At 29.5% G+C, this 14,765-nt stretch overlaps 1 protein-coding gene across 1 annotated transcript in view; it reads right to left on the bottom strand.

Moving 5' to 3' along the window:
• The window catches only part of LOC118183653 (fat-like cadherin-related tumor suppressor homolog), a 1,041,784-nt gene that overhangs the window by 118,631 nt on the left and 908,388 nt on the right, over window positions 1–14,765 (bottom strand). The window contains exons 6-9 of the mRNA XM_085816972.1: window positions 4,190–4,254; window positions 2,802–2,963; window positions 1,494–1,646; window positions 31–244 (exon numbers count right to left, since the gene is read on the bottom strand). Of these exons, the coding sequence (XP_085673098.1) occupies window positions 31–244; window positions 1,494–1,646; window positions 2,802–2,963; window positions 4,190–4,254 (594 nt within the window). The remainder of the gene's footprint in view (window positions 1–30; window positions 245–1,493; window positions 1,647–2,801; window positions 2,964–4,189; window positions 4,255–14,765) is intronic.

Below are 14,765 nucleotides of genomic sequence, written 5' to 3'. Positions count from 1 at the left end.
AAAATTTAAATTTTCATAAAGCTTAATTACCAACAATAGAATACCACAGTTTATCCCCATCAGGATCTTCAGCTTGTAGGAAAGTAACAACCTGATTTATAGCATCATTTTCAGCTACAGCTGCATGAGTATCTGCTTCATTACACACAGGAGGGCGTGAAGATGGACGTGGGCGAGGTAGGACATCAATTTTAACTCTAATTGTAGCAGACCGTGAAGGAGTGCCATTATCAGTAGCTTGAACCTAAAATAAAATGAATCTTATATTTTAAAAGTTCCAATTTTTATTGCATTTTTGTGATGCCAAGAAACACACACATAATATATCTGTGTGCGACGCACATACAAAATGTATATATATGTGCGTGTGTGTGCGGAACACATACACAGAGAAAAACACCACAAGCAGCTAAATTTAATTTAAGCACAAATTTTAAAACAAACTTATCCCCATTAATGAAGCATTAGAATTTTAAACAACTGACATGAACAATAGTTATTTAATAAAAATAAGATAGGAATGTCTACAAAAAGTTTTCTTCAAGTTTTTTTTCTGGTTAAAATGAATTATCAATTAAATCATTGTATTAAACTGAAATAAATAATATAAAATAAAAAAGAAGAATGAAGGATGAGTAAAGAAATTAAAAATAATGCTTTCTTATAGAAATGGACACTTTAATGTACCACTGTTAATATGTTAACTACTAATTTACCAAACATCTGAAATATTACAAAGGAAATACATTTTCATGAGTGTAATAGAGAAGACAACAAAGAGGGAGAGAGGATGAGACAAAGAGAGAGAGAGAGAGAGAGACCCCTTTTAGCAAGCTGAGTGCTAGGTAATGTCCTTCTAGAAGATATAAATAAATAGAATATATTCCCCTTCTTCTCTTTCATCCCTATTCTTTTAAAATAAATAATTAGTAAATAATGAAGTTAAGAGCATAATGGCAGAAAATAAAGAAGCAAGAATATTAAATTATCAGAAGGTAGTTGACAATATAACTTAGATAGAAATAGTGTTGCTCTAAATCAGCTGAACGAATTAGCTTTTAAAAGCAAATGTAAATGGAAAACTGACAATTAAAATACAAATTGTCAAAAGTACTAATAATTAATTTTCATATGATCAAAATACTAGGCAAATTAAAATAAATATTCTGAAAATTCATAAATTCAAAAATAACATTAGTTTAAGCAAAAGAAAAATAATCAAAGTAATTTCTAAGCAAAAGTTCCAGTCTGATCATGAATGATGATCACTGACCAAGAAATAATGAATTAAGAGTAAAAAATTTCAAATTTCAGTTTTTAATCTGATAATTAAAATTCCACTGATATGATATAAAAGAAATAACCAATTTCCATTCAAAAATTTCTGCACACCAATAAGCAGTATCACTTACAAAATATCTTAAAGTATATCCTCTGCCAAAATTCAAATATATAAATTTATAAAATGTTCATCTATTATAAATGCTACATACTAAAAAATCATAGGCTTCACCAGTTGCCAATTTCTGCTTTGCAAAAATAGCTCCAGTTTTAGAATGAATCGTAAATAAATCTGATCCTTTATCAGGCTCAAAAGAGTAACTGACATCACCATTTGGACCAATATCAGCATCGGATGCTACAACCTATGGAAAAAATTAAGCAATTACAACAAAGAATCTAAATTATAATCTATCTTATAAATACACTGGTAATAAGAAATCAGCCTTTTCTAGGCCAATTTTCAGAATCTCAATAAAGATTAATACAAAAATGTATTTCATGGTACTCAATTAATTGCATTACATTTTAATAATACCATATTTACTCATATATTTTTCCTCAGCCCCATTCCTTAATTTTACTTCTTGAAAATCAACTGAGCAAATTTACCTCTTAAGCCAAAAATTCTATATTTTTGAGGGGAAGATTTAATTGAAGGATAGGGTTCATTAAAGAGCTATAAATAGATATACTTATGTTTCATATTTCAAAAAGTCACCTAAAATTATTAATTTCTATACTATTCTTTTTTCTTTTTTTTTTTATTTACATAATGTATGTTTTCACCTGTGCATTGATTTTAAATTGTTACCTAAGACACGAGTTTGAAAAAGGGAGAAATATATGCATCCATATTGTTCACTTATATATTTTATCTGATTATTTTGGAATTTACCAATATATTTTTTATTTATTTTACATGACTACAATTGTGCCTTTAGTAGATGTATCAGTATTAAACAAAATGTACCAAAACTGAAATCTATGCAAATAAGAATTGTGACAAATATGTAATTTGGGTTATAATTCTTAGACATATATAAAACAAAAACAGGGAAAAGGACAATTAAAAACTAATAAAATTCCTTAACTGCAAACAAAATGCAGCTATAAACAATTTGGTAAATCAAGTAAATTATAAGAAAAATTTGTAATCCTTCATTGTCAAGCTTAAGGCAAAGTGCCCCCCCCCCAAAAAAAATGCTTAGTAGAAAATGCAGTTACTGCAAAAAAGTAAAAGGATCACATAATATTGTAGCTGTTCATCAGGAAGCAAACCACAATTCAACATAATTAAACACTTTTCTGAATTAATGTCAGGAAGAATTAAAAAAATTGAATCATTTAAAAACAACTTTAATGTTAAAAATGAAAAATAAAAACTAAAATCCCTTCCAGAAACAAACCTGCTTCAAAGCAGCCAGAACAATGCCAAAATATGATTACAAAATCTAGAATGAATCTAGAATTATACAAAGCTATATTAAAAATAACAATAATTTATGATATGTAATTACCTGGCACAAAATGACATTTGGGTCAGCTTCTTTCATTTCCAAAACAGGACAACGATAAGGTGAAAGAAGAGGTTCAGGGTCATTATCATTTTCATCAATGACTGACACTAAAACTCTAGTTAAAGATGATAAAGTTGGATTCCCTCCATCCTCAACTTTAATCTAAAATAAAACAGATTAGTCTATATAAATAAATACTTGTTACAATGTTTAATATTAAAACAATAAGAACAAGAATTCATATATAGCTTACAAAAATCTCTTCATTTTACCTTATGCAGCAGATTTGTATTGTTTAATAATACTTTTTGTCTTTCATTTAAAATCAATAGAGTGTGAACACTTTAAAAATTCAGCTTTATTTATTCATGCATAACATAAGATAAAATTAATTAAACAAAGATAAAATAAATAAAATGCGAGCAAAGAAAAACATTCTGGGTTCTATTAGGTTATGAAAAATATTTACATGATCTTCATTGTTAAAATAAACAAAATTAAGACTCCATTCAAAATTTTTAACCAGCCACCCAGGCATAGAAGTGATTAGTAGCTTTAACTCTTAAATACCCAAACAGAACCCTACCACACATGCTTTTCACCAAAAGCTAAAACAACTTCAAATTTGAGCCTGATGTTAAAAATGGCTTGAGCAGTAATATACATATAAAGAGATCATTAAAGGAACTGGGAGCATTTTTTGGTTTTGCAGACAAGCAAATTTAAATTCTAAAATTATAGCCCAATTTTTTTAGTAAATCTTTACAGGACGTAAGATATAAGTATTCTAATATGATGCTGAATCAAAATGGTAAAACCAGAAAGCCTCCGAAATCCCCCCCAAAAAAATCTTTAACTGAAACGAAAATAAATTCATTGATGATAATGCATTAACTTTTAAGCTCAGTGGATAATGTAGCAAGTATTATAGTTATATTTTAAAATATACATACTGAAACATGCAATTTAGATGGATGTTTAAGAATTCTGTAACACATGTTAACTGTTTCAGAAATCAGCAAGCCCAAAATATAGAAAACAATACAGCAGTTACCTCTTCACTTGCCTTGGTATAATATTATGAATATTTCACAGTTTTGGAAAAAAAATGCATCTGCATTTCATTACACTTGATTATCTGCTAGGCATAGCTATCCAAATGACTACTATCCGATGATATAGCTATCATTTAAAACAAAATATATTTTCAAAAATATTTTTTTTTCCTTTCGACAGTCATTACTAAATTCCTGATAATAAAAAGTAATTAATATATTAATTAAAAACCAAAATTATATTTGGCAGTTAGAATAAACGATATATCAAATCTTGAAGGTGATGATAATAACTGTCCTTAAACTGAGGAAATATAATGCCACTATATTTACCTCCAAAGCATGTTCTGCTTGAACTTCTCTATCTAGTCTACGTGAACTGGAAGTTGTGATCAAACCTATAAAAAAGTAACATTGCAAATGATCACTACAGCATACCTTAATATAATTAATTAACATACTCTTTAACATTAATGTTTGTTCCTTAAATGGGATGAGGAAAAAATAGAAGTATAAATTAACTCAACAACTGTACATAATAAATAATAATTTTACAACATTAGAATGAAACGCAAGAGTAAATGAAATGCATTTATTCTAAATGAAAGCTATAAAGAGCAAACATTTCAGCTTTTCGAAACTTGTCATAACAGATGAAAAAAAAAAAGACCTTAGGATCCTAAGACCATTGTTGGCACAATGTAGATGGGTCATTCTACCTTTGAAGCAGTATTAACTCTAAAAGTTCATCAGAGATCTATTATAGTTACAATAAAAATAGAATACACCTCAGAAAATGAAGGCTGCTACACATTGGTCAATATCTATTAAAGACATCATTAAAGATGTGCCCATCACTTAGGAGTAGTTTAAATTTTTTAGCAAATCTATCTGCAGACATTAAATAGCAGTTATTTACAATAATCCACATTTCAGTATGGTGTTCAAATATGTCTTGTTAAATGGAGAAGCAGCAGACAACGAGATGAAGTTATTAGTTGAAATTCAGTTATACATTTCTTTTACAGGAATGAAGAAATACTATATTACTGGATTACTGTAGGATACAATACAAATTTCTTTTCCTTTTTGACTCTTATATAACTAAGAATGCATAATTATGTACGTGTAGGCTATAGTTTTTCAACGTTTTCACTTCACTACCCCCTTTTCTCTATTCCCACCCAGTGCCCTTTCCGAATTTGTTCAGTGACTCCTACGTCTTGCAATAATGATGCATTAAGTCTCTATCACATATGCTTCCGTTACGCGGAACTGAACGTTGAAAGAGACCTTTCTCAGAACCCGAACATTTCTACGAAACCTACATAGCTAGGTTACCATTTTCCTTACTAAATAGACTCGAATGCCACCAAACAATAATCAATTATCGCTCAGAGTGGGATCCTTCAGAAGCAAAACTTTCTTCTGATTCGTTGATCTCTACCTGGGACAGAAGTGCAGACAGAACACTTTCAGCGAAGTTTCAAAATATCCAGCATAGCCAGGACGCATATAAGCAAAATGTACACTGCTAGGACAACGGCTTGAGTTTGGCCAATGACAATCCAGATAAGGGTCACCATTAATTCCGCCCACATGAGTGATGTTACATTTCTGACGTTTGTTTACATTCTGCTGTTCAGTGTTTTCTTTCAATGAAAAACATTTTTAATCTGCAATGTAAATTTGCTCTAGTGATGCTATTTTTTAAATTTTTCTTTAAAGTATTATTTCTTACTGTTCCAGAAGGAATATAAATTTATGTCACAAACTTTACAAAATTTCTTTCTATATGCGTGTGTGTGTGTATATATATATGCGTGCATGTGTAATACACACACAAACATATATTTTCAATATATTCAATATATATCATATATTAATTATATGCATCATTACATGTGTGTAAATGCATATAAATATGAGCGAGTGTGTGTATGCATGTATTCATTTTTCAGGATGTCAGATTTCTAGCAAATAATCTTTTTCACATCTAGCTAGGGGAGGGGGAATCTTTTTTCTTTTAATAAAAAGCTTTTTTTTTAATTAAGAGAATGCTTTTTTGCTCTTAATTTTTCACATCTTCACATTCACTTTTTTTAAATAATTAAGATGAATGTATTCATATTTAATATTTCTTCAGAACTTGATTTATCACTTAAAAATACATTTATTTAATTTTGGATAAGGTGGGATGTGAATTCCAGCAGCATTTTTAATAGTAGAATAATTTCTCTAAAGAAGCTTTTGTTTGTTTTTATTTTTAAATTCCTTTAAAAGAAAATTACTAAATAATATTAGAAATAATTAATCTATTACTTCTTACACACGTCTTAAATATGGTTCATGGAAATTTTCATTCAATAGCTTTATGAATTTATTTTATGCAGTATTTTAATTTAATAAGAACTAGTATTGATAAATGAATTTCCATTGATTTCCTTATACATTTAGTTTAAAATTCAGTTTTCAGTGCATGTAATTATTCGCCTTCATGACCCTCTACACACAGCCTAAAAGCGGCTGACTGGAACGCTAATAGTTCGATTCCAGGTGGATAGGCTGGCTGCATGAACACTTACCTGGTTTTCCACATGTGTAAACATGGATATGAGTTTTTTTTTTTTTTTTTTCTTAGAAAATCCTCTGCAAAGACATCCCTCCCGCATAGACCCTGCATGCTTTCCATAATCAAATAAACCAAACCAAACCAAACCTTCAAGCAAAACAGCTTCTCAATAGAATTCTTCATATCTGTCAAGCAAATAACATTCACTAATGTAACAAATTGTCATTATACACACTAAATCAAACTCGAAAGTTTTATTAATTATGCTTACAGAAACAAAGTACTTAATATCAGATTTTGTTGATTAATTTGCCCTTTTAGAAATAGTTGAATAAATTTCTTACCTTTAATAAATAGAGCAAACCCTTTCTAAAATGACCACTAGCAGTTCTACATGGTTTTAATTTTGTGCAGAGCTTGTCATCTCAAAGAGAAGAAGTTCAGTAACCAGAATTTCTTGTATATTGAGGAGAAGTGTCAGTTTCAGAGGTGATCACAAAAAAGAGTTTTGCCATGTTAAAATGTTAATCTGTTCCTAACATTTTCGCAGGGTTTGGTTAATGTGATTATGGCGATGCCTCGAGAGCTATCTGCCTAAGGAGAGGGATGGCTTTGTGGAGGACTTTCTAAGGGAAACTTGTTTGTATACACATTACACATGGGAAAAACCATGAAAACGTTCATGCAGCCAGCCTGTTGGCTGGATTCGAACCTCAGACCGAACAACTAGTGTTCAGCGACTTTAATGTTCGCCGCTGTCGGACACCTTTTTTTCAGGGAAGGAAGTGTTTTCTAAGTGTAGGACATAACATATCAGTCTAAATGGTCCACAATAAGATTTGATCTAGGAAATGAATAATGTTGAAGCTGAAATTAAAATTATATAAATTTGAATGCCATGCATGCATAGTGAATCTCAAATTTAGTTTCCTGCGATGTGATTTTTTTAATGTAAAGATCAGGCTTTGGTATATTAATATATATATAAATTTTAAATATAGCATGAAGTTTTATATTTGAGTATAATACTGAAAAATGTTAGACATATGAGAAAATAAATGTATGTTTTCTTCACATATTATGAATATTCATTCCAGATTTAAGGGAACATGAAGTTATACAATTTCAAATCCACTAGAAAAATGTATGATAGTCACAAGTTTGACAAAAGACTCTTTGCTCAAATGATAAAAGGCTTTGGGGCTTTGGAGAACATAGATGCTAATTAGAAATGTGTGCTAAATACGAGGCCATTGCTATCCACATAAATGCACTGCATTAATTTTAATACTGTTTAGGTTCTTATGCATTATCCCTTTGACTGGCCAAGTAGCATGATTTAGTGCCAATTATAGATGACTGTGCTTTTAGTAATTCCATAGCAATGATTAGTGCTTGGTTACCATAGCCCAAATTTCGACAAACGATTGGTGAGATAATACGTAAGTATCCTATTTTATATTGACATGAATGAAAACTAAATTTTTTATCATCTACCTTTCTACTAAAAAAATTTTTTTTGGACCTTGGTTTGGTTTGGTTTGGTTTATTTAATTATGCAAAGCACTTGCATGCTATCTGCTTAAAAGGAGAGATGCTTTCATGGAGGACTTTCAAAGGGAAACTGCCTCTTATACACATTACACCTGAGGAAAACCATGAAAGCACCTATGCAGCCAGCATATTTTGCAGCATTTGAAATCCAGACTGAATTGCTAATGTTCAGCAACTTTACCACTCCGGCGCGGGTGGTCTAGCCATCGGTGCTATTAAACTAAAATTCATCTATATTTATAAAGGGCCCATCAGAAAAATGCACACACTTTAATTAATAAAATAAAATTCTTGTGCTTTAGTACTGAACTGAATTATAAGTCAATTAAATCATACATATCAAAGGTTAGCGTAAGTTTCATATAATATTCTTGAATATGTACCTATACAGTTAGTTACTTAGATTGCTCAAAGTATTACAGTGGTAGCCATTAACAGCTAGACACATAGCACGATACTGATCAGTTATTTGAACTATGTTTAGTCGATGTGTCTGAGGGGACTTCATAATTTTTTGATGAAGGACCTGTAGCCTTACCGATTTAAATATACTACACAACATCCCTCCAAATTCATTTTGGTTCACTGTCATGTGTCACATATATGTGAGAGTACCAACACGTTAATGAAATATCATACTACATATTATAAAGATAATTCAACTTTGAAACCAATACTATATAGATATCATCTGTTAAAGTCTGTATGTATTTTTCTAGCATATCCTGTATGTGAAGTTGTACTTTTCATTACTCCCACCTTTTAATTAACGTAGAGGTATTACTGTACAGAATATATATGAAACTGAACTGATAAATTTTCATATCTGTCTCTTTCATTTGTTTGCTTTTCATATATTTCTTAATAGTTTTATTTTTGATGTTGCTTTACATGACGTCAATTTAAACATAAGAAAGCAGAGAACAAAAGAAATTCACACTGAAACTAAATTTAAAATTAGTCTGATGATTACTAATGTAAAATAAATAGTGGCTAATTTATTATCAAAATTACATAAAAAGGCAAATGAATAATTAACATATTCAGATTTTAATTACAAGTAAAAATTTTATATTCCTAACAGTAAAAATGCACATATTACAATGTTATTCATTTATTACTCACAACCAACTCAGCAGAACTCGTCAAATTTTTAAAATGTGCCAAACTCTGGCAACCATGCTCATAACAATCCTTTAATAGGGCCGTTTTTGTATACATTATTTGTGTTGTGATGAACATGTTTCCAACGAGATGAACGTGTTTCCAAGTTTCAACAATTTTTATGAACAAGTTGTGATATTTCTTGCCTTAGTTTTAAAATATGCGCTTTGAAATTTGCCAACAATGGAAAAAAAACTACGAACTACGATGAAAATTCTACAGGAATACAAAATTTTGCCAACAAATTTTTAAAAGGAACAAAAAGGAAATACATTTGATAGATACCCAATGCTGCTGAGGTTTGTGCGATGCCGAGTCTCTGAAATTCTTTAATGTTTTTTCAAGCAAAAATAAATCGCTCATGGAAAAGAATAAGGCAAAAAAAGAGAGATTTGAGAAAGATTTGGAGATGAACGTGTTTTTAATTTTAATGTATTATGTAATCCTTATTTAATAATTAAAATTTATATTTCAAATTGCTAAAATATGTTTTCTTTTCAGAATTTGATAATGTTAGCCAACTTACGATAAATATCAATAATTTGGGTATCTGTTTAAGAAAGCACCCAATGAGTAACTTTTACCTTTTCATGTGTTAAATCCAAATTGAGCCAAGGTGGTGGGTGTGTTAATATGCACCATTAATTTTACAGGTAGTATATTGTATTCTTTTATATACTGCGATATTTAGTTTGTACTGAAATTATGTAGTGACAATAATTTTACTTAAGATAGAAATTTTTCAATATTACAAGTTTACATTTTGGTTTTTTTTTTTTTTTTTTTTTTTTTTTTTAATGTGATGAAAAGCAGCATGTTAAAAACTTTAAAACGAATATTTTGGAGTTCTTAAGTTTTGTAATAGTACTAAGTATTATATTTTAAATTACTCGATGGCTATTCGAGAAATAAATAATTTATTTCTGTATACTGGAAGAAAATCATTTCTGACTAGCATAAAAATCATAATTTTGAAACAGTAGTAGAAAAATCATTAAAAATACTTATTTTTAAAAACTCTAATGCAATAAAAGCAGGTTAGCGTGAAATGTCTGAGTAAAAGAGAACTTGTGATCATTATGTATTTACAGTCATTCTTATGTAAATAAATGTTACATGATATCTTAGACCTCTGCTTTTCAAACTCTATCTATTAATCTTGGAATCTGAGTATTTCACTATAATAAATAAATAAGTTTTAATAAATGCATTATAGATGTCAATATGTTTGTTTTCTGTAACATATACTTTGAACATTTTAATTAAATAATTTTTCATCAATAATGTGTGCATATATTTTACTTATGATGAAGAGAAATTAACATTTAAAAAATGAATCATAGGCTGAAAGTATTTTGTAAAAGAAGATATCGGAAAAAGAAATTATTGCAATTCACAGAACTTATAAATGAATAAATGTGATAATTAGTATCATATTGTTCTTATTTGCTAAGAATGGATATTAAATTATGGATAATAGAATGGACTTCTGAATGTGAAGCACATGCGAACAATAATACTAATTCACAACATTCTGATATTGATTTTAGTACTTAATGTAAATATAAAGTCTTATTAACAGCTTAGTGGAACTCATATTAAATAGTTACAGTATGATCTTAAGTCCAATGTATTTTTTACAAGATAATGAAATATAGTCTGGATTTTAATTCAAAACTCTTTTCACATATCTTTAGAAGCCCAATTTTAACTACAGTCAAAAGTCGTTAATTCGGACACCCATAATCCAGACCTCAAAGCTACAAACTTTCTGCGCTTGCGTCGCGTTGACGCATGTGCATAGGCGTTTACATGTGCACATAAGACCTTTACAGCTGCGAATGTGCGTGTGCGCGTGTGCATAAAACGTTTATGCATGCACGTTTAATGTATAACGGACGGTATAAGCTATGCTAAAATTATCTAATTCATTTAATGTTGCAGATTGCGTTGTTCCTTAATCTTTGAATTGGATCCAGCTTATTATTTTTTGCAGACTGTTAGAACAATTTTATAAAAGTAACCTTGAACTTTCGATTATATCAAATAGAATTTCTGATATATATTTGCTAATATGTAAAGGATCTAAAGCAAAAGTATGTTTCGAAATCCGAAATCTGTTTATCAATTTCACGCTGCTCGGTGGGGCAAACGCCGCGGCGCGCAATGAATTGGAAGTTGATCTGTCAGCACTATCCTTATCTTGAGAGCAGATTTTTTATTTTATTTGGCTTATAATTCCTTACTAAATGTAGTATTTCATCTCGATGTACTCCGTCTTTGATATGATTTAAAACAAGTTCCTCGTCATTATAATTTGCTTCCGATAGTACAGAAAGAGACACAGAGGTTATTGAAAACGAAAAAATTTCGATTGACAAATTAGTCGGTGTTCTCGACACAGCAATTATAGGACTTGAACAGCGGAACTTTGTAACTAAACAAGAAATTATGTCTGTTTAATAGAATTAAAGAGAAAGTATTATCACATGAAACGAAGCAACTTAAACAACTTATATTGAAAGAAATGTTTAATAAAGTAAACAAATAAATATTAAGCTTTTTCTTTTTGTAAATTTTGATACCTTTTAGATCATAATTGTTCTTTATTTCATAAATTACGGTTTCATATTTTTAATTTTGTAATTTCTGCATGCCATCTTACCAGATTTAAACTGATGATCTATAATCCGGAAAAATCGATAATCCGGAATCGCCGAAGTCCCAACGAGTCCGGATTAATGACTTTTGACTGTAGTACTCTTCTGTTATCGGGACAGGATTCAGAGATGTAATGTATGTAGCCATGAGTGGTTTTGGTTGCATTTTAGTTTAGTATGGCAAAGCACACTAGGGCTATCTGCCTGTGGGAAGGGATGCCTTTGTGGAGGACTTTCTAAAGGAAACTGGCTGGTATACACACTACGAATGGGGGAAAAAAGAAAACGTCCACGAAGCCAGACAATTCTCCTGAATTCGAACTCAGTGTTTAAAGATTTTAACACTCTCTGCCATTGATGGGCCTATGCACGTGTGTATATACACACATGTACATGAATACATACATACATTTCTTAATCTGGTCCAAAAAAAAGAATAGCACCTTTTAACCTTACAGTTTAATCTTATAGTGTTTTGAATAATTTTATGTACTGTCACCAAAAATACATCTTATGAGATACATCAGCAATGCATCTTATTATCATTAATTTCTTACTAACAATTCAATTTCAATTTCCACAAGTTGATTCCTGACTCATACATATCTTATATATATATAAATAAGTTGTTTTAATACAAAGATCAAAGTTACATAGCATATTTACAATAATTATTTATTACTTATACGTACATATAATGCATAAAATCAGGCAGTAAATTGTAAAAAATTACTTTTAATGAATTTGGAAATAAATGAAAATATAATATTTAAATGCACAAACTTCACAGTCAAAAATACATACTAATGTAAGAAAATCAATATTGAATACTTTAAAAAAAAAAAAAAAAAAAAATTGTCGGTACAAGACATATTTTATCGAGTCCAATCATCAGTGGAACTCCACGTAATTGGTCTTTAATATGTCAAAATGTAAAACTCGAAATGTCTTTAAGCTAACTTTTTTAATCCATTCAGTTTTGGCTTATTTAAGTTTTACAGTATTTAACTAGATGTAAAAAACTATAAACACACATTCAAGCAACTCATTTGAAGGTATGTTTCCTGGAAATAAAAGTATACTTATTGGATTGAATTCAGCATTACACCTTGTACCTCATTTTCGATAACCTCATTAATGATGATACGTCATTTTTACCTAATTGATAATGATACCTCATTTTTAGGCATTTTCGATAGTCTTGAAATATCATAACTGGAAACATATCTTACTAAATTCAGTTCTTGCTAAGTTATGTTCAGCATCATTTAGCATTTGCAGTTTTATAGCTGAATTAGATTTCAGTAGGTCTATTACACTAAGCACTTAGTTATTCAGTATTATTTTCTTTACATTTCAGCAAAACAACGAACTTCCTTTTTAAGAATGCATACTGAACAATGTAAATTCCAAATATGATATATGCTTTACCAGAACTATAATGTCTGTTAATAGTCATTTTATTGAATTCAATTTGATTAATTTGAATTGCTTGAATTGTGTGTTTATAGTAAAGAACTATAAGCACACATTCAAGCAATTCACTTTAAGGTATGTTTCCTGGAAATAAAAGTATACTTATTGGATTCAATTCAGGGTTACACCTTAGAACATGTAATGATATCTAATTGTTGGGCATTTTCGATAGTCTTGAAATATCATAACTGGTAACATATCTTACTAAATTCAGTTCTTGCTAAATTATGTTCAGCATCATTTAGCATTTGCAGTTTTATAGCTAAATTAGATTTTGTACATCTATTACACTAAACACTTACAGTTATTCAGTATTATTTTCTTTACATTTCAGCAAAACAATGAACTTCTTTTCTAAGAATGCATACTGAACAATGAAAATCCCAGATATGATACTATATGGTTTACATGAACTATAATATGTCAGTTAATAGTGATTTTATTGAATTTGATTTGATTAATTTGAATTGCTTGAATGTGTTTTTCCTGGAAATAAAAGTATACTTATTGGATTCAATTCAGCATTACACCTTAGAACAGGTGTGATTCAGCATTACACCTCATTGTTAAGCATTTTCGATAGTCTTGGAATATCATAACTGGTAACATATCTTACTAAATTCAATTCTTGCTATGTTCAGCATCATTTAGCATTTGCAGTTTAGATTTCAGTAGGTCTGTTACACTAAGCACTTACAGTTATTCAGTATTATTTTCTTTGCATTTCAGCAAAACAATGAACTTCCTTTCTAAGAATGCATACTGAGCAGTGAAAATTCCAAATATGATATATGCTTTACCAGAACCATAACCCCGTCAGTTAATATGATTTAATCTTCGTAGATAAGCATATACAATAGTCTTGAAATATCAGAGCTGGTAGATCTTAAATATATTCATTTCCTATTAAATAGCGTGTTCTTCATTTAACTTCAGTAGTTTCACAGCTAAATTATACGTCAATATCTTCATTAGAGTGAACCACTTTATACTCTTTATGTTCATTATTTATACTCTTTATGTTATACTCTTTATTTTCATCTTTATACTCTTTATGTTCTAATAATAAAATGAAGTTTATTTCTAAGCATATTGAATCCAGTAAAGAAATCAAATCACAGTTAATAATGCTGTAAATATTCAGATAGATATATATATAGAGAGTCAAAAGACGTTAATCCGGACTCGTCGGGACTTCGGCGATTACGGATTATCGATTTTTCCGGATTATAGATCATCAGTTTAAATCTCGTAAGATGGCATGCAGAAATTCTAAAATTAAAAATATGAAACCGTAATTTATGAAATAAAGAACAATTATGATCTAAAGGGTATCAAAATTTACAAAAAAAAAAAAAAAAAAAAAAAAAAAAAAAAAAAAAAAGAAGAAGAAGCTTAATATTTATTTGTTTACTTTATTAAACATTTCTTTCAATGTAAGTTGTTTAAGTTGCTTCGTTTTATGTGATAATACTTTCTCTTT

The sequence above is a fragment of the Stegodyphus dumicola genome, chromosome 5 (genome assembly GCF_044657685.1).
Source record: "Stegodyphus dumicola isolate Sdum_Otavi_A_Nest chromosome 5, ASM4465768v1".
NCBI lineage: Eukaryota > Metazoa > Arthropoda > Arachnida > Araneae > Eresidae > Stegodyphus > Stegodyphus dumicola.
Note: the sequence above shows the minus strand (reverse complement) of the source record. Positions and strands in the feature narration are given on the sequence as shown.